Genomic DNA, 24,042 nt, shown 5'->3' with positions numbered 1-24,042 from the left:
CTCTGTCATGGTCTTGTCACCTTCTCGGTATTGGTCCTGCTTCCACCTTTTGGGCCACATGGGTGAATGTGACCACTTGCAGGCAGAGGTCCCGCCCCTCTGAGGTCCCTCCTCCAGAGGCACAGTGTCTCTGTGGCTCACGATGCTTCTCTGTTCCGGGGATGTTCATTTTCTGAGAGCGAGATGGCCAGAACGGAAAGAGTGGTAGAGATGGGGCTCCGGTCTCAGCTGGGACACTGGCTCGCTGTGCCCCCGGGGTAAATGCTGCCACCTCTCTGTTTTGTGAATGGAAGAGATTGGACAAAATAATCTCCTAAATCCCCCAAGCGTAAACAATCTGAATCCAGGACTCTGGGGACAACTGTGCTGTCTGAGCTGACTCCCGCTGAGTCCCAGAAAGGACTTCCTGGCAGTCAGGGGCCTTCCTCCCACAGCCCGGACTGGAGAGGGCGGGCAGATGAAAGCCTCGGTCTGACCGTCAGCTGTTGCTCACAGCTTCTCCTGGAGCTGACGGCGCAGGGGCCCTGAAGGTTGAAGGAAAGCTGTGTCTTCCCTGGATCGCCTGGGTTTCAGGTTGCTGGCTTACAGGAACTGTGTTTGCGCTCAGAATCTCAGAAAACAAAAACCCAAACCAGCCGTGTGTCTGACCGGCGAGGGTGGAGGGCTGAGCCTTGCTCCTCACTGGGGATCGCAAACGGGGAGCACTTTTTGCTCATCTCCATGACCAGGGTAGCAAATGGTTGGCATTTAGGTGAGGGAGGGATACATGAAGGAAGCAACATCTAATGCCTGGGATGGTTCCAAATCATTCAGAATCATCCCCAAGTGCCACCCCCCAGCCCCGGATGCTGGCACCTTGGAGACAGCCTGGGTCTAGCCTGCTGTGCGCCCGTTGACCAGTGCCCCTCGGAGTGAGGGAGGCCTGGGGTTGAGACGCAGCTCTGCCAGGACTGGCCGTGCAGCCCCAGGAAGTCGCTGGGCCTGAGAGCCTGTGTTCACATCTGTAAAATGGGGTCTCGAGCAGGTGCTCCACTAAATGGCTGTTGTAAGAGCTAAAATGCACCACAATGCAAGAAAAGGGCTTCTCACGGCACCTGGTGCAAGATACACACTAAAAAGAAACGATGGCAGCGATGATGGGCAAGACGGCGGTGACACGGGTATGCCAGGTTTTCCATGAAGTCACAGGCAGAAGCACAGGCCTTGGTTCCCGCTGCTCCATCTTGTCCAAGGACAATACCAATCGGAAATGCAGGAGGCTGCCTGGGAGGCTCGCCTTCTTCCCCAGGGTCTAGTCTGAGGCTGTCCTCAAGGCATGAGCGTACTACAAGGGGTTTTCCTGTGCAGCTGGTCCTCGCCTGGGTTTTGAACGCACTTGGTGGCTGCACCCTACCCACCCAGCCTCTCTGGACCCAGTTTCTCCAGTGGGAGAAGGGGAACGATATGAGCGAAGCACAGAACTCATCTCGTAGAAACCCTTTGTGTGGAAAGGCAGTGAAGTCAGCAACCTCACAAATCCATCTAAGAATTGCAGGAGCTCGGTGCCTGGGGCAGCAGCGGTGGGGCTGTTGCAATGTCCTTATTGATCGCACCACTATTACTTTATTAACTTGATCAGAAAATGAAGATAATTAATGTGGCAGTGAGGTCTTGTCAGCCAAGCCGGGGAGAGCTGTCTGTTTTTGGGAGGATGACAGAGATGTCCCGTATGGCAAATCTACGTTTCTAACGATGTTAGGCAGAATGGAGAACAATTAGAATCTCTGGCCCTATCGGAGATTGGTGAGTCTGTTATCTAAGGGGGTGCATTTTTAACAAGCTCCCAGGTGATTCTTATGCATATTAATGTTTGAGCGCTACTGTCTTAACTTATTATTATCATCATCATAGGGAAACAGTAAATAATTGTTGCTTAAGATGCATTCATTCTACAAATACCTACTCCTCCTTTGATGATGAACAGCCACAAATACATACTCTAGAAAGACCCAGAAAATACCCTGGAGGGAGATAGTGTCCTCACCATGTTAGATGCAGGAACTGAGGCACAGAGATGGGAGGCTAGATGCTCAGTGCTGTGCCCAGGGCGACAGAGTGGTGGCTGCCCTTGGGGAGCTCACAGGCCTACAACGAAGAGGATGCTCCCACCACGCCCTGTCCTGCTCCCCACCCCGCTGAGGCCCCACTGCTTCCCCTACCCCATGTGTGCTGTGCCCACCCAGGCAAAGATGCCCCTGGAAGGCTGTTAGTTGTCGCTGAGAGGGCTTTGCGGGGGCCCCCGGCACTGGCTGAGTCTCCTCGAGGAAAAGTCCAGTGAATGAGACGAGTAAATATTGTAAAGGAAGAGAGCAAAATGACTCATCCTCCCTGTGGAGGTGGCGAGGTGTTAATATTTCAGTCCCCTCGAGTTGTCATTTACGATGATTGGAGATGATGACATGCGGGTAACACAATGCACACCCGAGTTGGCCAGCACCCCCTGCTGCCGCCGGACACCCCCATCCCGACCCAGGCAGGTGTTGGGGGAGCCCCCCAGTGTCGTGTTTCCTTCACCAAACTGATCCCGTTGTCGCTCAGGATAGGCAAGTGAGCGAGTCTGTGCGATAGATATTAGGTTTCACCGGTGACCCTGGGGGCAGCCCACATGCCTGGGGGCGATTTCTGGTTTAAAAATATTGCTGCGCTATTTCTATACTTCTAATCTCCTAGCGATTTGGAGGCTGTTTTATAAAACACAGCATCGGGGTGGTGCTCGATGTTAAACGGTGGAGAAGATTAAATGGGTTTAAGACCGGGCGTCTGTCACACGACGAGAGAGCCCATAACTTGCATTTTCTATTAAAAACCTATTCCCCCTTTGACCAGAAGCAGCTTTGCTGTTGATCTGCCCGTCTCTGTCTCGGTGGATGAAGTGTCCCCCTCCTCTTTCTGCTCTCTGTTGGTTTGCCTGCTCCTGTGTGCCGGGGGAAGAAAGAGCTGGGAGGAGGGCTTGGGATGGGAGGGGAAACGGAGTCTCCTGTAGGGGCATTGCTCAGCCAAATGGGACAGGCTTGAGAGGTGAGGAGAAACCTCAGAAGGCCCCTAGAACACACACTTTGGCGTTGGGGCAGAAAAAAACTTAGGTTTTGAAGCAAGCTCAGCGGAGTCTGGGCCCTATGTCTTTCTTGCTGTGGGTGCTCGGAGAAGTTGTCAGTGCCTTGAGCGCCTCCTTCCTCACCTGTACAGTGAGACCAATAGGATCTGCCTTGGTGTGGCCATTAAATGAGAAAATGTCCTCGATGGAGCTCCTAGGCCCAGTGCCTGGCACACAGCACGCTCTGTTCTAACGAAGACTCGGACTGTTGGCCAGGCCAATACGCCTTCAGGGTCACAGATGTCCAGCCAGAATGAGGCTAGGCTTAAGGACAAGAACTTGAATAATCTGTTGCCACTGTTGGGGACGATCCCACCCCCTGCACCCACCACTGAGGGGCAGGGCATCAGTCCGGTTGGGTTTGCCTCTTCCCCCCAAGTCCATGTAGTGGTCCCGCCTGGAAGGCTTCTGCAGCATCCCCAACGTGCTTGCTCATTTCAGTGCTGTGCATTGATGAGGCTGTGCTTGGCTGGGAGTCTGACCTGGCTCCTGCACCCCCCTATCCTGGCCTGCTGTCAGATCTTCCCTGTGGTGCAGCACAGTGCAGGCCCCCAGGACCAAGCTATTCCTCTGCTGTGGTTCCCCTCTGAGTGGGTACTTCCAGCCGGTCCTTGTGCTCGGCTCTGGACTGTTGTTGAACCCCCTTTCCTGTTCTCCATCCCTTCCCCCTTGTCTGGGTGTCTCCCACCATCCCTGGGACACTGCACAGCTTGGCAAATGTCTTCTGGAGGGAGGGAAGTCAGAGAGGACGTGAGAGTGAGATGGAGGCAGAGGGAGTCAGCTGAGAAGTCGGGGCGCAGCTGTAGCCTGGCCATCCTTTACAGGAAGCGCAGGCCTTCGGCATCCCTCCGAGAGGGACCCGACTCCCACTCCAAGCCCCTCCTCCTTACGCATCCTCATTCTAGGGAACCAAGGTGAGTAAGATGGGGCAATCACCTGTGCCTCCCTCCTGCTTTTACAAATGAGGACACGGAGGCTCAGAGAGGTTCAGTGGCTTGCCTGGGATCACCCGGCAGGGGCAGGTGACTTGGTCCCACTCCATCCCAGGGCTCTATTGTTCCAGCCACCCTGATCCTCTCCAAGCTGGCTGGCGCTCTGCCGCTGCTTTGAAGATTGAGAAGAGGGGACGCCCCCGGCCCAGAGGCCACACCAGACCCCAGCAAGTGCTGTCAGGAGCTCAGGCCCTTGCTGGCTCTCCCTGCTGTCTCTGGGTGCCTGACCGTACCCATTGCCACTACAGCCACTTACCTACTGCTCTTGTGCCCAGTTCAACTTGGCATGGAGCAGGCATCTGAGATACTTGGCGGTGAGTGCCTCAGTTTCCCCTTAGGGAATTTGCTCGCTCCTTTCTCTTGGCAGGTAGGGTGAGGCTAAATTAATGTTTATTTAAGGGCTTCTGCATTCTGAGCTGACAGGTGCCTTGTGATGGTAAAATATGGACCCAGCGTAAGTGCAGAATGCGACTGTTGTACACCTGAGGGTGATGTTTCCTAATGACGACGCACTGTCAGAGCCGTACGCAGAAATGGATGGTTTGTCTCGTCCTCCCCATCTCCCCCAGACTCAGCAGACAGCAGCTCGCGTTCCAAGGTGGGAGAAATATGAGGCTACTCACCTTCGGCTATAAATCTGCCGTTTCATCAGCTCTGACAGGTGGCTGGACAACCCTAGTCAATTCATCAATTAAATGTACCCATTTGTAGTGGCTGGGAACCCTGTGTCCTTGGCTCTGGCAAGATTGGAGGCCTAGAAGTGAGGGAAGGCTGCTGTCACGAGGGCCATATCTCCTGGTGGGAGCAGTGGGGGCCTGGGGAAGGGGCGGTCTAGGCGGCCAGGAGATACGGGGATGAGGAAGGTGCATTTGGGGTAGGACTGGGATGAAGGAAAGCCAGGTGGGCCCAGCCTGGGAAACCCAATTTTGTGCTTTGATTTAATAGGATAGAGTGAGCAGGGCCGCCCTCTGCCTCCTGTGGATGCCAAAGCTGGGTTTCAGTCCCAGCTCCAGCCCTCGCATATTGTGTGACTTTGGCCAAGTTAGTTAACTTCTGAGTCTTTATTTCCTTGTCTGTAAAGTGGAAATAATAATGTCCCCCAGGGAGTTATGACGGTTAACTAGAACACCCACACAACATCAATGCAGCATCTAAAATGGCATGGAGCGAATAGGGAAACAGCAGTCGCTGATTTCTGTTACTGCTCCAGGTACCGTCCTTCCACAGGGCTGCGTCCTACCTAAGTGTTTAGCCGTCCTCTCCCGCGCATCAGAAAACGTCCGGGCTCTCTGTCAGGGCTCTTTCTCAGCCTCTTAAGTCCATTTGTCAGGTACAAGGTCCAGTCATTCTGCACCCTGATGGATTTTGGCTCCCAAACCCCACGGAGCTGCCACTGTGAGGCTGTCTGATTAACTAGGTTGTCACAGAAAGCACCCAGGACCCCAGAGTGATGTCCCTGCTCCCAAAAGCTAAGGGCTGCCTGAGATGACCAATGTCCAGCAGGGGCAGCTCCCAGGGGGAGTGCGGGAGCACCTATCTGGATCCGCCTTGTCCTTGGCCAGCTCAAAATGGAGGGTGGTGGCCAGGCCCCCTCTTTATTCCTGTGGCATGGGTAAGAGAGTGGCTCTGGGGTCCGACGGCCTGCCTGTGCATCCCAGAGCCCTCCCTTCCTGCTGGTGCAGTCTTGGGTGAGTGCCTTAGTTTCCTCATCCGTACATTGGGATAACAATAGTAAAACTTCTTGGGGCTGTTGTGGGCTTAAAGGAGGCCATGTGGGTCAAGTCCTTACAAGAATACCTGGCATCCAGAAGCTGCCTCCCTGATACTGGCTCTGATACTGCTGCTCTGTGTGGAAGTCTTCATGGATCCTCAGAGAAGCCTCTCGAAGCCTCAGTCTCTTTCTCACAAAATGGCACAATTTCTTCTTATTTATTGAAAAGGCAGAGTCGGGGGGGGGGGGAGGGATGGAGAGAATGGGAGAGAGAAATCTTCCATCTGCTGGTTCATTCCCCAAATGGCCACAATGGTCAGGGCTGTGCCAGGCCAAAGCCAGGAGCCTGGAGCTTTATCCAGGTCTCCCATTTGGGTGCAGGGGCCCACGGACTTGGGCCTTCTTTCACTGCTTTCTCAGGCACATTAGTAGGGAGCTGGATTGGAAGTGGAGTAGCCAGGACTTGAACCGGCACCCATGTGAGATGCTGGCACTGCAGGCAGTGGCTTAGCCCACCTCGCCACAGAGCTGGTCCCATGGCACAATTTCTTGATGGGGGAGTGTGCTTTCGCCACTGAAAGTTGGGCATGTTTTGGAGCTTCTGAGGGTCCCCCCCCCCAAGTGGGTGTGCTCAGCCACCACCCCTGGGAGTGTCCCTGGGACAGCATGAGGGTAGACAAGGCATGGCTGCCCCCTTGCCCAGCTCCCTTGTGGCCACTAAGAGTGCAGTGCTTGGGGGGGACAGCAGATGCACTTGCTGCTAAGAGGACGGCCCTGCTGCCGCAGCAAGGAGCCCGAGAATGTGTTTTCCAGCGCGGCTGCTAATGGCTTCATCACGGCTTTTTATGAGATGATGTGAATTGCTCTGGCCAATGAGGCTTAATGGCCTTCCTCCACCAGCCGCCTGGCGTCTTCTCCCCGGAGGCTCAGCGCAGAGTTAAGCCAAGAATATTAATACGGTCCGGATGTGGGCCCTCCCCCTTGCCCATAAAGTTGTGGAAATTGAGGTCAAGTTGGGTCCCCTGCAACGTTCTTTAAACAAGCAGCAGAGTGGTTTGTTTGCTCCTTGGTCTTCCTGGTGGAGAGGGGATGGCTTCCAGCTGGAAGCCTGGGATCGGCTCCTCCCTTCCCCTGGGTTTGCTCCCACTGGCTTGGGGGTGGTCTTGTTAAAGGGGTAGGTTCTTTGGTGGGGAGAGAGGACCCCTGATGCCACCATTCAGGGCTGCTGGGATGAGAGCAGGGAAAACCAAGGCCCTGGGCTGACGTGAGCAGGGCAGATGGCCTGTCTTCCTTGGGAGGCAGCCCTGTCATTGTCACCTGTGACCACGAGGACATCCTGGGGTGCGGATGAGGGTGGGGGAACAGCCTGCCACGGACTGACGGAGGGCGTCCCTGCAGTCTTGAGCAGCCTCTACTCTGTTTTACAAATGGAAGAGCAGAGGATCCGAGCAGGGAGGCAGTGCCGCAGTCAGCTCCCATCGGGGCTGGGCTGGGAAGCTGGGGCTCTTGCCCCTAAGCTGGGATCCTACGTCCCCAGTCAGCCCTAAGTGGCCTTGTCCAGGGGTCCAAGCCGGCTCTCAGTATCTCCTGCAGCGTCCACCTTCCTTAGCCGATCCCAGTCCCTGCAGCCTTCCTTGTCACTTAGGGTGAGGTTTTGAGAAAAACTTCAGAAAAAACACGAAAATCCTGCTTCGGAGCAATGGGCTCAGGTTTGGTCCTGTATCTCAGCTGTGTGCACTGGGATGAGTCGCAGCAGGGTCCCCAGCCCGCAGGGGTGCACAGTGGGTGCTCCCTGTTCAGGGAGCTCATTTCTCTAAGATGTCGGTGCCCCTCCTGATGTGTGGACCTCAGACCCTTGGCCTAATGGTTTGTGTCAGGCTTTCCCCATGCATTCGGCCTGGCCCGAGGATGAGACGGTTTTCCTGGGCTGGAAGCTTCTACAGGAGAGGAACTCTCCTGTTCTTCCTGGCCAGTGCCGAGTGTGTGGGCCCAGGCCTGGCAGGGCGGAAGTGGGGCTCGGAAAGTGCCCTAACCCGGTGTCTCCCCTGGCCTCCCGCAGCCCGCCCTGAAGATGTCGGCACCAGCCTCTACTTTGTGAATGACTCGCTGCAGCAGGTCACCTTCTCCAGCTCCGTGGGGGTGGTGGTGCCCTGCCCAGCCGCGGGCTCCCCCAGCGCGGCCCTTCGATGGTACCTGGCCACGGGGGACGACATCTACGACGTGCCGCACATCCGGCACGTCCACGCCAACGGGACGCTGCAGCTCTACCCCTTCTCCCCCTCCGCCTTCAATAGCTTTATCCACGACAATGACTACTTCTGCACCGCGGAGAACGCCGCCGGCAAGATCCGGAGCCCCAACATCCGCGTCAAAGCAGGTGAGGGACGAGGCGCGCGCTCGCCGACAGGGGGCGCTCGGGCCGGGGGCGTGGGCTGCGCATGTGCGCGCAGTGCTGTGGGCGGGGCGCGGGACATGTCGGTCAAGGACCCCTTTGTTGCTCTGTGGAATCGCTGCTCCGCCACGTACCACGTACCGTACCGTCCCGTCGTGTGGCGGAGAAGACCCTGTGGGGAGCCTCAGTTTCCCCTTCTGCGGAGTTGAGGTTTGCCCCCTGCCTCGTATACCCACCTCATACCCTAATTTAAACCGGAGAGTGCTCGCTGAGTGCTGTTTGTAGCCTTTGACTCACAGAATACATTCGTTGAGGTAGTTTATTTACTTATTTATTTTTAAAAGATTTATTTATTTTGAAAGTGAGTTACACAGAGAGAGAAGGAGAGGCAGGGAGAGAGGTTTTCCATCCTCTGGTTCCCTCCTCAAATAGCCACAATGGCTAGAGCTGGGCCCATCTGAAGCCAGGAACCTGGAGCCTCCTCTGGGTCTCCCACATGGGTGCAGGGTCCCAAGCACTTAGGCCATCTCCCACTGCTTTCCCAGGCATATTAGCAGGGAACTGGATCAGAAGTGGAGCAGCCACAACTCGAACCAGCACCTATATGGGGTGGCCGGTTCTGCAGGCGGCAGGATTACTCACTATGCCAGAGAGTCGGCCCCATCTATCATTTTTTAAAAAACCCTTTGCTGAAGTGCATTAAAAGTCTACCTATTGTAAATACACGGTTTGATGAATTTCCACAAAGTTGAACAAATACTTGAAGCCAGAAATGCAACATCAGCAAGTCAGAGGCCTGCCCTCCTACTTTTCCTGGTCACCGTTCCCCTGAGAGTTACCTCACTCCTGATGTCTAAAAATACCAGTGTTTTGCATGTTGTTATACTTTGTGTGACTGGATCCTATGGCACGAATTCTCTTGTCTCTCTTGCTCATCTGGGATTTGCATGCACTGTTGTGCCGTGGTGTCCTGTTCATTCTCATTGCTGTGTGGCGGCATGTTGTGTGTCTGGACCACGCTTTACAAGGCATGTTTTTTGTTTTCCCATAATATATATTTTTCACGAGCTTTTTGAAGACCTCATGCAAGTGTGGGTTGTAAAAATTTCTGCACCAAATATCTTCTAATTCCATTTTCCATAATTTTTAAAAAAGCTTTTATTTATTGAATTGAGAGGCAGAGAGAGAGGTCTTCTAGCAGCTGGTTCACTCCCAGCTGCAACAGCTGGAGCTGGGCCAATCCAAAGCAGGAGCCAGGAGCTTCTTCCGGGTCTCCCATGCTGATGCAGGAGCTCAAGCACTTGGGCCATCTTCTGCTATCCCAGGCCATCAGCAGGGAGCTGGATTGGAAGTGGAGTAGCCGGGACTCACAGGTGCCCATATGGGGTGCCGGCATTGCAGGCAGAGGCTTAACTTACAGAGCACTGGCCCCAGAAAGACAGATCTTACATTTGCTGATTTTGGTTCCACAATAGGGGCTGATGTTGTGGCGCAGCGGGTTGAAGCCCTGGCCTGAAGCACTGGCATCCCATATGGGTGCTGGTTCTGGTTCTTGCTGCTCCTCTTCCCATCCAGCTCTCTGCTATGGCCTAGGAAAGCAGTAGAAGATGGCCCAAGTCCTTGGGCCCCTGTACCTACATGGGAGATCCAGAAGAAGCTCCTGGCTCCTGCCTTCAGATCGGCTCAGCTCTGGTCATTGCGGCCATCTTGGGAGTGAACCAGTGGATAGAAGACCTCTCTCTCTGTCTCTACCTCTCTCTGTAACTCTGTCTTTCAAATAAATAAAATAAATCTTTAAAAAAAAATGTCCACCATAGATAGGGCTGGCCAGCCTGGAGTGGGAGCCAGCAACTCCATCTGTCAGTCTGGGAATCCGGGTCTCCCGCATGGGTGCCAGGGACCCAAGTATTTGAGCCATCACCTGCTGCCTCCCAGGGTGCACATTAGGAGGAAGGTGGAATGGGGAGCAGGGCTGGGAGTCTAACCCAGGCACTCCAGTATGGATACAGGTGTCCGAAATGGCAATAGCCTAACTGTTACATCAAATACCTGCTCCCTTCCAGGAGCTTTTAAAAGTGCTCTCTTGGTCGGCGCTGCGGCTCACTTGGCTAATCCTCCGCCTGTGGTGCTGGCACCCCGGGTTCTAGTCCTGGTTGGGGCGCTGGATTCTGTCCCGGTTGCCCCTCTTCCAGTCCATCTCTCTGCTGTGGCCCGGGAGTGCAGTGGAGGATGGCCCAAGTGTTTGGGCCCTGCACCCACATGGGAGACCAGGAGGAAGCACCTGGCTCCTGGCTTCGGATCAGTGCAGCGCGCCAGCCGTAGTAGCCATTTGGAGGGTGAACCAACGGAAAAGGAAGACCTTTCTCTCTGTCTCTCTCTCTCATTGTCTAACTCTGCCTGTCAAAGAAAAAAAAAAAGTGCTCTCTTATTTATTCATCCCACTGTTGATGGGCGCTTGAATATAACAGAGCTCCTGAGACCCAGCATGGAATACAGTTAGATAAAATGTACCAAAAATCATGATGGAGAACTTAGCAGTGAAGAATCTTGATCTTCAGAAGAGTCGTGGAGGCAAGGAAGTGAGGGTTTCTCAGGTTGTCTCGATTCTCTGGGTTAGGTCTAGAGGTGAGCAAACAGCTTAGATCAGCCGTTCTTAAGTAGGGCGTGATGACGCTGTTGTGTCATAGTCACTGGTGAGGTGTCTCTCAGACATAAAGCACTGGGGTGGGGGTGTGATGTCCTCAGAAGAGCCACTTCGGTGAGAGGACAGGTGCAATCCAGCCACCTGTGGCAGCCCCAGCCCCAGAGGGCACCATCTTTCCTACTGTGTTGGGCAGACCAAGAAGCCGGCATTCTTGGGAGGAATGTCACTCCCTGAGTGACATTGCTGCAAATGATCCCCCTGCCTTCCTGGCTCCTGATGCTGGAGGGTGCCTCTCCCAGGCCCCAGGTAGCTGGGAACAGGATGGTGGGGAGGTGAGAGCTCCGTCTCATTCTGTCGTGTTTGTAGGGAGGCTGTGAGCTCTTGGATCCCAGGGCCAGGCTCTGGAGTTCTCTCCTGGGCTCCCAGGGACTCTCCTTCTAGGAGGGTGTTTGCACTGTTGCCCTAAGGCCACACCAAGGGCGGAGCCGAGAGCCCTGAGGCCTGGATTTGGGGTCCAGTTCTGGCTTTCCCTGCCTGGAAGACAGGGCTGGGGGAAGGGCCAGGCTGTTTCCTGGTACCTGCCTCTCATTGGGTTAGGAGGTGGTTTCACAGCAGGTCCGTAGAGTGTTCCTTACAGATGAGAGACTAAGAACAAAGAGAGGTTAAGCCGACGGCCCAGTCGCTGCCCACAGCCAGTTGGTCACAGAGGCGCTGCTGTAATGAAAAGCCACCTTGTTCATGCTGGCCCTTTCACAGTTAACTGATGAGGCGATGAGCCTCTGAAAGCTTAACTCCTCTGTCCAGGATCACACACGGGGGAGGGGCTGCTTGTTTGGAGCTCTTATCCCTGGTCTGTTGTGAGTGGCAGGTGCCACAGCCCCTGCTTTCCAGGCCACCAGTCTGTCCTCCCCAGGACCGGCTCCCCACAGTCTTCTGTATACAAGAAGTTTGTCCCACATCTGAGGGCAGCGCCCTGCCCAGCCCCAGAGCAACGCCTCCCCTCCCTTCCTCTCTCTCCTGCACCTCAGCTGTGGCCACAGCAAGGAGGAGGGGAAGGAATAAAGGCCTGGAGAAGGGCCAGGGAGGACCGGGCCAATTGGCAATTAAGAGGCTCTTGATGATGCCAGAGGGGCTGCAGGTGCACAACCTGGGAGGGGGCCGCTGCCGGGACCCCCAGTGTCACCCTGGCAACCATAGTGGGGAGAGAAGGGGGGTATACTACCCAGGTGCCTGCTGAAGGACAGGGTGAACCCCTGGGAGAGGCCCGAGCAGAGGAGGACAGGGCAGAGACAGGACCCTCGGTCCCCTCCCTAAGGTCCGGTCAGCCCACCCATGGGACCTAACAGAGTGGATGCAGGTGACAAGGGCCAGAACAGCCCTGGGATCAGGGCAGGGCGTGGACCCTGGCTCTGAAGGGGGTGCCCTGGAGACCCAGGCAGTGTCAGAGGTGGAAGAAGGCACAAGGATGCTTCGTTCTGGAGGAATTGGAGACTGTGTCCACGTGTCTGGGGTTCTGCATCCTCAGAGAGGACCACAGTTTCAAACATTCCCTGCCATGGTCCTTACAGGTGACTTGTCCAGAAACTGCAGCATCTGAACTGCACTTCCCAGGCTGCTGCCTTTCCTGGTGATGTGGCCCAAAACTCTATTGTTGGATCACACGTCACAGCTTTTATTTTGGCAAATGGTTGCCTTTAGAGTCAAAACAAATGCTACCTGGAGCCAGGAATAATGTAGGAAATCCGGGGCCTGTGGTGCAGCAGGTGAAGCCACTGCCTCTGATGCCGGCGTCGCATATCAGAGCACCAGTTCGAGTCCCTGCTGCTCTACTTCTGATCCAGCTCCCTACTGATGCACCTAGGAAAGCAACAGAAGATGGCCCAAGTACTTGGGCACCTGTCACTCACATGGGAGACCCAGATGCAGTTCCAGGCTCCTGGCTTTGGCATGGCCCAGCTCTGCCTGTTGGGGCCATCTGGGTAGTGAACTAGTGGATAGATCTTTCTCTCTGACTTTCAAGTAAAAAAATACATATATATTTTTTAAATGTAGGAAATCCACTGTGGTTTCCCTAGGGGAATTCCCCTGGTTGCCATTTCTGGGTTCAGAGGCTGCTGTCAAGCTCCCTGCAGTCTCACACGGACTGGAAAGGTTAAGCTTGCATTTCTGGGGCTGTCCATGGGGGGAGCAGAGGTTGCTGGAGAAGGAGTTACCTAGACAGGAAGGGGATCGTGGCAGGAAGTTCTGGGCTGGGCAGTGGGAGATGGGAGGGATGGGGTGGAGGGAGGCTCTCGGGAAGGTCCACTGACTCTTGTTTCTCTCTTGCCCCCCTCTCCTCGCCCCATCTCTCTGCAGTCTTCAGGGAACCCTACACCGTGCGGGTGGAGGATCAAAGGTCAATGCGTGGAAACGTGGCCGTCTTCAAGTGCCTCATCCCCTCTTCAGTGCAGGAATATGTTAGCGTTGTGTCTTGGGAGAAAGACACCGTCGCCATCATCCCAGGTAAGACAGGATCGCGGGGCCGGGGCCGGGTGAAGGTGCCTGAGCTGGGTGTTGAGCCGATGAAAGCCTTGAACGTGGTCTGCCGTGTGATGTCTCGTTCTTCTGGTGATGCATCAGCAAAACGGTGTCTTTGGTCTCTGCGTGGGGAGGTGGAGATCTGCGTGCCGGTGGCCTCTACTGGGTGTGCGAAGTGCTCCTCTCCAGAGGACCAAGCCACCATCCTTCCTATACTGAGGTCTGGCTTGGCTTTGTGCTGAGGGAGGGGATGGCAAGGTTAGAGGCAGCTCTTCTGTGGAAATAGCCAGGCAAGGAGAGAGGAAAGCTGGGTCGAGGTCTGTGTCGCCATGGTGAGCGCCGTGAACAAGCACTGCTGCTCCCGCACCTGCTGTGGGGAGCGTGCACAGGGCCTGTGCTATTTCAGAAGTTGGCTGCAATCTGCACCCATGGCCAATGGCAGGAGGTGGGGGGAACACCCGTTGCAGGTGCCCCACTTTACAGCCACCATGACTGTGAGCCTTTCCACCTCTGAACCCCAAGAGAGAACCTCAAGTCCTTAAAATACCTCTCGGCCTCCAGGTACCGGGAGGGCTTTGCCACCCTTCTTCCCTCTGTGCTCGCACATTGCAGGGGGTCTGCTGCCTTGACCTTTGCTGTCCTGCCTGTAGAGTAGAGGGACTTGACCAGGCACTCCTTGGGTGTGAAGGGCCTTGGCTGCTTGTGGGAGACAATTCTTGCTCCTCATTGTCTACAGGTTGGTTGGGGAAGATATGACTTCCATACATGACACCTTTAAAAGCTGGGGTTCTTAATCCCACTCCTTATCCTAGCCCTGGAGAAGCTCCTTCAAGAGTACCAATGGTTATGCCAATCTCAAATCATTTGAGTCCAAATCTCTCAGGAGTAGGGCCTGGGCATCAGCATTTTCCAGTGATCCCTGGGTGATTCTTACTGTGCAGGTAGGATAAGAACCAATGCTCAGGCATGCCAACAGCTAATGTGGAGACACTTTTTTTGAGACATTTATTTGTGTTTTATGATCAGTCCTTTTGGCCTCTCTCGGTTCCAGGCAGGTGGGCAGGCCATTATTTCTGCTGGCTTCAGAGCTGGTAGCAGGACAGGAATCTGAAGCTACTTGAGGATGACTGCCCTTGCTGTTTTGTAAAACCTTAAAACAATGGGAAAGGTGTGGGTGGCTGTGGTATTGGTTGGTTTCCCATTACTATAATGAAATACCCAAGGCTGGGTGCCTTATAAAGCAAGGAGATTTATTTAGCTCATGTTTCCAGAAGTTCAAGGGCATGGCGTTGGTTTGGTACTGATTTTCGGCATTACAATGGTGGGGATGTGTTTGAGAGGGAGAGATCACATGGCAGTGATATGGGGAAACTAGGTAGGGCCATAGGCAGGAATAGGTGAGCTGGAATCTGCCAGTCCTGCATTGTAACTGTGTTCCCGTACCTGTCAATCCATTATACCCACTGTCCCATGATGCACCTGGGTCTCACCTGGGACCAGGAAGGAGGAGACACTAGGATGGCCAGATGGCAGTTTAAGTCTATGTTTTCATGGAGGCACCATGAAAACCCTAGAAAGCTGCATGTACTCTAACCTCCATCTCATTTGTATATTTAGGATGCTACCCGCTGTCTCATCAGAGACTGACAATGTGGGCAGAGCCCTTCCTTTGCTCTTGACCATGTGTATGAGTCTGTCTTGCCCTCTCTCTCCTCGTAGGTTCTCTCTGGCCCACTCATGATGGGCATCTCTCCTTGTGGGGTTGCCCACGCTCAGGCGTGAGTATATGTTCGCTCTCTTTAAAATAAGTCATGCTCCCACATGTGCACTGACTGTATTTATGTCTCTGCTTTGAATTTATCTCTGTGGTGGGCAGGAACCTGGTAAAAAGATTAAGATACATAGGCCCATAACAGCAGGGCAGGAAGAGCCACTTGGGAGTTCCCTGGGAACCAGGATAACTACTCTAACCCCTTCCTCAGTACCCTGCCACCACCTAACATCATCCCTGCAGGCTCCACCTGTTACAGGTCCTGTCACCACCACAGGTAGGACCAAGCTTCCAGGACAGGACCCAGGGTGGGGGGTGGGGGACACACTGCAACCACAGCAGGTGTTCTGTCTGGAAGGGGAGGCTCTGAGAGCAAGGAACAAAGAGGAGTCAAAAGAGGGCCAGGAACAGGGATGGTGCTGGAGGAGGCTCTGTGGCTGCAGCTGAGGAAGCGGTGGGATCTCAAGGAGTGTCATGTGACACCCTGCAGGGTCTGGAACTGTCCAAATGAGGCAGGAGGTGCACCCCACAGGGACCATGTGGGCAGGGGTCATGGGCTGGTGGGGATCGGGGGGGAGTCCTAGTAATGCCAGAGACAGAATTTCCTGCAGAGTCAGATTTAAAGGGATTAAAGAATGTAAAGAAATGCAGTATTTCCTATACACTTGAGTTTATAGACTAAGCATGATATCCATTAAAATAATTACTATATTCAAAGTTTTTTGAGTGCTTATTATATATGCCGGGAACTGGGTTAAGAAACTTTTAAAAATGATCTCATGTTAGCCTCACGAAAAGCCCGTAAGTGTATTTTTCCTCCCTCCATTTTACAAAAAAAGGAGGCTCAGAGAAGCAAAGGAGCTTCTGGGTCACGGGTCCATTAAGCAAGGATAGAGGCTTGGATCGGGTTTGTTTTTCAGCCCGTGCACTTAACCCCACACAGCAGCATCTCCCCACACCCACACAAATGCATCCAATTAGGTGTTACTCTGACTGCCGCCGTGAGCGCTGGGGCCTGAAGAAGAGGGAAAAATCAATGTTGATCTTTCAGGGAAGGCTTCACGGAATCAGGTCCACTGTAGTGATTAAGAGCCCCAATCTAGAACCAGACCACTTGGATTTGGAACTCCTTCCATTGTTTACGAGCTGGGCAAGTAAGTCACAGACTCCCTCAGTTTCCCCAGCTGTAAAATGGGCCCCTTGGGTTGTAATTAGAAGGAGTTACTTACTACGTGGCCACTGCTGAGGACACAGGCTGACAGCTCCTGCGGGTGGGTTGTGCTTCCTCCTCTTGGTGCCTGCCGTTTCTGTGGTAGCGTTCTGCCACATCCCAGTCATGACCCCCGCAACACTGTGCACCAGGCTCACTGGCTTGTCTTCACCCAGCATCCCTGGCTGTTAGCTCTTCCACGGTCAGGGCACTCACTCCGTGTTCAGTAAGTGGACACATGGATGCCAGGAAGAATTCTGAAGGAGTCTGGGAAGCCACATGACTGAGACAGTGAAACCGGCTGGGCGTGGTGAGCCTGGGGCAGCCAGGAGACCAGAGCCCACAGGAGAGAGGACAGAAGGCTAGCCAGCTCCTGCGCTTAGGAGCTAGAGGCAGTGAGCTCCCCCCAGGCGGTCCTTGTAGTTGGTGCTTCAGGGCCGTCTTTGATGTCAAGACTGGGCTGCTGGCCCCAAAGGGCATAATTATCAGGGAAGTGGCCTTGATGCTAATCTGCAGGGCTGTGTTCAACTCTGGTTCTATAGAACCCTTTCTTTCCTTTGGTCTTGCAGAATTTTCTTCCCCTGCCTAACTCTCCAACCCCAGCCATAATCATTCTAGATCCTTCTACAGCTACATGTTAGACCCAGGGCTGTTCCTCCCCAAACACACAGATCTAATGAGTCTGACAGCAGGAAAAGAGGGGTTTTCTTCCTCCAGGCTCTAGGTGAGGGACCAGGACTTGGGTCTACATGCCTCATGCTTTAATTTATAAAGTTCAAATAGTTTGTTGATCTTTTATGAAAACAGGATTTCTCTTCCATCTCTATTCATGCTATATCCAACGTGTGTGCTGTGCTGTGCTGTGTGTGCGTGTTTTGCAATGGGGAGGCCGGAGGGCAGCTTCTCACGGTGGGGAGAGATTTAATGATCCGTTGCCTTGGAGGCTGAAGAAGGATGGAGGAGCCAGTCACTTCCCTCTAACACTCCAGGGTCTGCTTCTGGGGCAGGGGAGCTGTGTTGACTTTGATCTCTGGATGTGTGGGGCTGGGCTCAGATTCTCCACAAACCACAGAGCCGGCAGGAGCAGGTGCTGGAAATCAGGAGGAGGTGTAGGGGAGGCTGATGTGATCAATCAGGGCCCCAAGAGGCAGCCCCTTGAGGAGAGCAGGTGCCTTGGGAGGAGGGGGCCCAAGGGCAGGTGCAGGCCCCTGTGAAGAGGAGCCAGCCCCTCCCCCATGCTGCTTTTTAAGGGAGTCTGGGGAGGATTCAGGGCTTAGGACTTACACAGGCTGGGGAGTTGGATAATTGCACATGGGTTTGTCTTCTTGGCTATCCATGCCTATCCTAGAATTGGCAATGGAATCTCTTACCGGGTTTTTGGTTGTGCTTTTCCCAGAGTAGGGGGAGGCTGAAGATACAGACCAAAGTGCTAACCGTCCCCAGAGCCACCTGCCACCGCTACACCTGCCTCGGGTGCCTCCTCCCACCTTGAGCTGGCCACCTCCCTTCACTCCTGCTGTTTAAAGATGGGTGAATGAAGCGCAGGGCCTCTCACTTTTGGCCTGGTGGGTCCAGCCCCTGGTTCTCTCCTGAGGGACCTGGTGTTGTGGTGAACTGGCTCTCCAGAGCTCGTTGGGTGGGGGTAAGAAGGCCAAAGGCTGAGCACAAACATAAATTAAAATTAAGGCCTCCAGTGAAGCCGAGATGTGGTTTAATTTCCCATCTGCATGATCACCATTACAATGCATGTTACTGGATATAAAGATAAATCCGGCCCTGTTCCTAATAGCTTTTCATTTCCACCAGACCTGATTATATTGATGTGGGCTCCTTGTGGGAGTTTCCCAGCATGCTCTTCCCCAGCATCCTGAATGGCTCTGTCGGCCCCAGCGGGGGGTTTTGGACACTGCTCAGACGTGGCCAGATGTGTCTGCTGCTGTTCTGCAAAACCAGCCGGGAGGAGCTCCCCGCTCCGAGCCTAGGGATGGGGCCTGTGGGTGTGGGATCTTGTTCTGACTTGGCCAGGCTGTGAGTGCATGGAGGGTACTGCGTGATGGGGGAGGGGAAATAGGAACAAGGGGGAATCTGGCCAGAGGGATCCTGTCTGAAAAGCCCCCTGTGAGGCTGGCGTTGTGGTTAAGCCTCTGCTTGGGTCGCCTGAATGCCCTAGGGCTGCCTGGGGTCAAGTTCCTCCTGCACCTCTACTGCCCATCCAGCTTCCTGCTAATGCGCACTCTGGGACGCAGCAGACGATGACTCAGGTGCTGAGTCCTTGACGTTCACGTGGGAGACTGGGATGAAGCTCAGGCTCCTGGCTTTGGCCTGGCCCAGCCCTGGCTGTTGCAGGCCTTTGGGGAGTGAACCAGCAGACAGAAGATCTCTCTGTCTCTATCTCTGTCTCTCTGCCTTTCAAATAAATAAAAATGAATAAACATTTTTTAAAAACACAGGAAAAGGCTCTTCGATGCGAGGATTCCCACTGGGCAGTGCCTCCTGGCTGTGGCCCACCTCTGCCCACAGGTGGGAGCCAAGTGGTCACCCCAACCCTCCTCCGGCTCCCTACAGTGATTGTCCCCAGTGGGGACAAACCCGGGGTTTCCCATGAGTTTTTATACCTTTTTTCATTTCACCCTCTGCATGATCCCTACTGGTCCCCCCACCTCTGCTTGTTGGTACTCCACCCCCTTGGTTCACGTGGGTCCCTTCCATGAGCCCTCCCTCGCAGCTCAAGCCGCTACTCCTGCAGCTCCGTTCCTAGAGCAGCTCCTTCCTCCTGTCTCATGGCCCAGGTGGTTATTTCTATCTGTCTGCCATAGGAGTTGGTATGCCTATATCCTTTCCATCGTTGTATCACCAGCAACAGCATAGCGCTCCCACACAGTATAATATGATTAATGGTAATATCCATCATGGATGAGACCTATTTTGTGTCAGGCATTTTACATTTTTATTTATTTTTATTTTTAAATTTTATTTAAGTTATACAAGTTTCATGTATTTCATGTATACAGATTCGGGAACATGGTGCTACTTTCCACCCTACCCTCCCTCCTGCCTGTGCTCCAACCTTTCTTCCTCCTCTTCCTCCCATTCTCACTAGGCATTTTCAATTTATTATCTCTAATCCTCACAATAACCCTTTTAGAGCGATAATGCTTGCTGTTTTCCTGTTTGACAAATGAAGACATTGAGGCCCAGAGAAGTTATCCAAGGCCACACAGCTAATAAGGGGTACGGCCTGGGTTTGAGCTGGGGTCTTCTGGGGTCTTGTACTTCTGCTGCCTCTCCAGCACAGCCTCCTCATTAGGAGTGAAGGGGTGAACAGTCCTCGGGTTTCCACACAGGACGAGCACCTGTCCTCATCTGCCATGCTTGCTTGGAGACAAGAACTGTCAGTAGCTGACCTCTGGCTGTGTGTGGTAACCAGAGGTTCTCATTTTTCTCTCTTTCTTTCTTTCTTTCTTTCTTTCTTTCTTAAGGTTTATTTTACTTATTTGAAAGGCAGAGTTAGAGACAGAGACAGAGACAGAGAGAGAGAGAGAGAGAGAGAAAGATCTTTCATCCACTGGTTCACTCCCCAAATGGTTGCAAAGGCCGAGGCTTAGCCAGGCCAAAGCCAGGAGCCAGGAACTGCATCTTGGTCTCCCATATGGGTGGCAGGGTCCCAAGCACCTGGATCATCTCCAGTGCCTTCCTAGGTGCATCATCAGGGAGCTGCATTGGAAGCAGAGCAGCCAGGACTCAGATCTGTGCTCCAGTATGGCTGCTATCACGGGGAGCAGCAGCTTAGCCCACCACACCACGATGCTGGCACCGGCTCTGATTTTCTGATGGGCAACAGGTCCCTTCTAAAAGATCAATGAACAAAGCAACCATTCTAACAAGGGGGCTTTACTGGACACTGGCTCTGTTTGGGGCCCAGGAGGAGATACAAAGATGGCCCTGATCTGGGAATTTGGGATTCAGCTCATGTCCTCAGCTCTGATGGGCAGGGATGGAAATCTCCATAGAGCAAACAAATCTGACCTCGCCTTGGCTTTGGAATGCAGATCCGACTTACTCATTATGTTTGGCTCAGCTTCATAGGAAGGTTACTTTGGATGCCGTGAGTCTACACCAGCTTGGACAGGGTGTGAGCCCAGGAAAGAGAGAGACAGGTAGTGCTGGAAACCAGTCCGGACCACATGCAGACCCCGGACGGTCTGAGCTGGTGGTCCAGCCTCCTCATTCACTGATAAAGCACCCTGGGCACAGCCCAGTCTCCTTGTTTCTCTCCTGCTTGCTCTCAGGCCAGTGGCCACTTTTTGTTTGACTACCAGATGGATTCCAAAACCTGAGCATCTCTCAAGGTCTCGTTCAGACCTCTCTGTTTTCAGTGATGTTGTTCCTGCTAAGAATGGGTTTTAAAATCACCCAGATTAACCCCCTCCCAGCGATCCTTTCCTGAGTGCCTCCTGAACTTTATCAGTTCCTCACTCAAGACACTAATCGCGTTTTGTCCTGTGATAGTTTCACACCTGCACTGTGCCTGCTTCAGGAGTGTGGAATCTGCAAGGGCAGTGTTCGTGTGCAGGAGATGCTGGTGGCATGGCCAGGATTTGCTTTCCATTTAGATGCCCAAAGGGGGCCCTCAGTCTTACCCACTGGGGCGTGGGTAAGATGTGGGCTCAGAACAAGTCAGCCCCTTGGGTTTGGGCCATGCAGAGGAGTCCAAGCTGACCATGGCCTGTTCCTCTCCTTGGGGGCCCCATTCAGGGCTCCAGGGTCTTCCCGGGGAAGTGGATGATACAGCAGGGCTCAGTCATTCCTGGCAGCAGCAGCCCAGGAAGGTATCCTGGAGGGAGGGAGGCAGGGCCTGTGGTCAGGAGGGCCTTGGGAGCCCTTGGTGGAGGTGACAGCGCGGCACAGGCCAGCAGGCAAGGAGAGGGTGGGATGATCTGGGGACATGACTGGGAGGGCAGAAAGAAGTAGTGGGTGACAAATCCAAAAAGGTTACTGGCTGATGACCCCTGAAGATCGTGGACTAGGGGAAGAAGACAAGGGGCATGATAATGCTGACAATATTTAGAGTACTGACTGAGTTGGCAGGCTCTGTTCTAAGCAGTTTACCATAATTAGCTCGTTTACTGTGTGTGTGTGTGTGTGTTGTCCTGCCCTGATTGCTCTTGGGTTGACCCTGTGTCCAAGGGACAAACCAGTCCTTTTACCATGAGCCAGAATGTGGGTTTTTTTTCTTCTTCGATCTTTATTTATTTTAGAGACAGAGACAGAGATAGGCAGAGCTCCCATCTTTGGTTCACTCCCCAAAAGCCTACAAGACCCAGGACTGGTCCAAATCAGGAGCCAGGATCTCAAACTGGGTCCCCCATGTGGATGGCAGGAACCCAACCCCCTGAGGCATTATCTGCTGCTTCTCAGGGTGCACATTAGCAAGAAGCTAGAATTGAAAATGGGGCTAGGACTTGAAACCAGGCCCTTGGATATGAGATGCAGGAGTTCTGAGTGTTGTCTTAACTGCTGTAACCAGACACTTGACTACTCTCCCATTTGACAGATGAATCAGCTGAGGCAAAAAGTAGATAACTAAATTGCTTAAAGCTAATAAGCGGAAGAGCTAGAATTTGAATTTAGGTACTCCGTAATCTGTGCTTTTGTGCTGCCTTATATTTTTCTTGCCTCACATCAAGAAAAAGATGAACAACCTAACATCAGTGGGAAACAGTTATGAGCAGCCAGTTCCCAGAAGGTGCAGTGGGTGGAGTAGGAAGAAGACAGTCTGTGGAGCCTGCTGGTCTTAATCAGTACCTTGAGCAAGTTGTTGTCAAGGCCTCCGTTTATTCATCTGTAAAATGGGACAATGAACCTAATGTATGTGAAATCTCTGAAATGAAAAATAGGCCTGTGGGGAGACCAGAACTCTCAGGTGGGGAAGCAGTGGCCTCAGCGCCTCAAGGAAATGCATCCCTCCAGCGTCATGGGGTGTCCAGCCTTAGGACCCGTCCTCCTCACTCTCTTTTCTCCAGAAACAGCTCCTCTTAGGGTTCCCACCTCTGCTATTCTCTGTGGGTGCTGGGTTGGAAGCTGAAGGTGGTAAGCCAGGGATGCAGCCACCTGAAGGAGCAGTGGTTCCAGGATCCAAGATGGAGGTGGCCCCCTCTAAATGTGGTCTTGAGAAAGCCACAAGGACTGGGGCTGGACAGATGGCAACTACAGTGTCCCTAACTCAGATATTCTGGGGTAACATCCGTGCAGGGGGAGGCAAGGAAGCAAAATGACTGCGGTGCAGAGTTGTTCATCCCTGTCACCTCCACCAGTGCGTGGTCCCTGATGGAGACTTTATGTTGAGGAAGGGAGTGGAGGGGTGTGTGTGTGTGTGTGTGTGTGTGTGTGTGGATCTAGCACAGGAAGGATGAGCTCTACACCCTGCGCGGGCCCAGGTTGCCTCAAGTGTTCAAGCTCCGCTCGGTGACACTATTCTCTCTACTTACTGGTCATAGCGATCCTCTGAATGACAGTGTGTAAAGCACTTTCACATTATGTCGTTTGCTCTACAAAAGGCCCCTGTGACCTGGCTCATCTGACAGATGAGGACAAGGTGCAGTGAGGCTTAGCACCTTGCGCAGTTAGAAGTCCAGGGAAGGAAATACACAAGTGTTGAGCCATGTGTGTTGCAGGGTGCAGTGGCAGGAACATGCATGTCAGCTCGTTGAGCTCTCCTTGCAACCCTGTGAGAGAAGCATGCTACTCCCCAACTTGAGTACAAAGAAAATGAGATTCAGAGAAGGTAGGCAGTTTTGCTCCAGGTCACACAGCTTCCAAGTGGCAAGGCCGGGGCTTGGACCCAGAGCTTCTGTCCCGAGCCCAAGCTCTCTCCTTGTAACAGTGACTCTGGGCAGAGGGCTGTCCTAGAGACGCCACCAGTTACTATTTCCCTCACGAAGGCGAAGGCGGTTAGGAGGAAAGGCAGCTGGCCCTCAGTGTTACTGCTCTTTGTTTATTGTTTGCTTTGCGGGGGAGGGGGCAGCAGACTCAGACTTGTCTCTTCCTGGACACGTGCAAGGCAAATCCTACCTTGCAAAGCTGCTGAACACATGTTGCCGGTTAGGGATGGCAAGGAAGCATACATATATGGCCTAGGACCCCTCCCTCTGGCCAGTCAGCCTAAACAAACAGTCATCATGGCGATAATGACCGTGAATCAGAACACAGGTCATCAATGATCGAGCTCTTATGTGACAAGTGCTTTTCCCATGTTGTGTGACAGATTGTCACAGGTGTTCCGCGTCGTGGGTATTAGGATTCTCCCCATTTTGTGGGTCCCAGTCACATGCCCTAGGCCACCGAGGGAGGAATTGGGAAGGGAGGGTGCATGACCAGGGCAGTTTGAGTTCAGCGGTTGGTGATGACGTGGACCACCACTCCCCTTTCCCACCTGTGTTAGAAAGCCCAGACACTGGCATCTTCTTATCAAGTCCCCTGAGCCACATCTGCAGGAGGCACATCCTTAAATTCTCTACCAGGCAGGAGAGGATGGGGGGGCAGAGCCCACTCAAGGTCACGGAGCCAGGGTGGAGCGCACCTGAACTCTGGTTTCGATGCTTGCACCCCGGGGGGGCTCTTGAAGCCCCACCTGGAGCACGTGCCCACAGCGCCCCAGGACTGCTTCCAGGAT

The 24,042-nt window shown here is 53.6% G+C and overlaps 1 protein-coding gene across 1 annotated transcript in view; it reads left to right on the top strand.

The window, feature by feature from the left end:
* The first annotated feature begins 8,126 nt into the window (after nt 1–8,126).
* Nucleotides 8,127–24,042, top strand: part of DSCAML1 (DS cell adhesion molecule like 1) — a 324,313-nt gene continuing 308,397 nt past the window's right edge. The window contains exons 1-2 of the mRNA XM_062197103.1: nt 8,127–8,213; nt 13,228–13,374. Coding sequence (XP_062053087.1) covers nt 13,272–13,374 — 103 coding nt within the window. The 5' untranslated portion in view covers nt 8,127–8,213; nt 13,228–13,271. The remainder of the gene's footprint in view (nt 8,214–13,227; nt 13,375–24,042) is intronic.

This window comes from Lepus europaeus, chromosome 7 (genome assembly GCF_033115175.1).
Source record: "Lepus europaeus isolate LE1 chromosome 7, mLepTim1.pri, whole genome shotgun sequence".
Taxonomy (NCBI): domain Eukaryota; kingdom Metazoa; phylum Chordata; class Mammalia; order Lagomorpha; family Leporidae; genus Lepus; species Lepus europaeus.
Note: the sequence above shows the minus strand (reverse complement) of the source record. Positions and strands in the feature narration are given on the sequence as shown.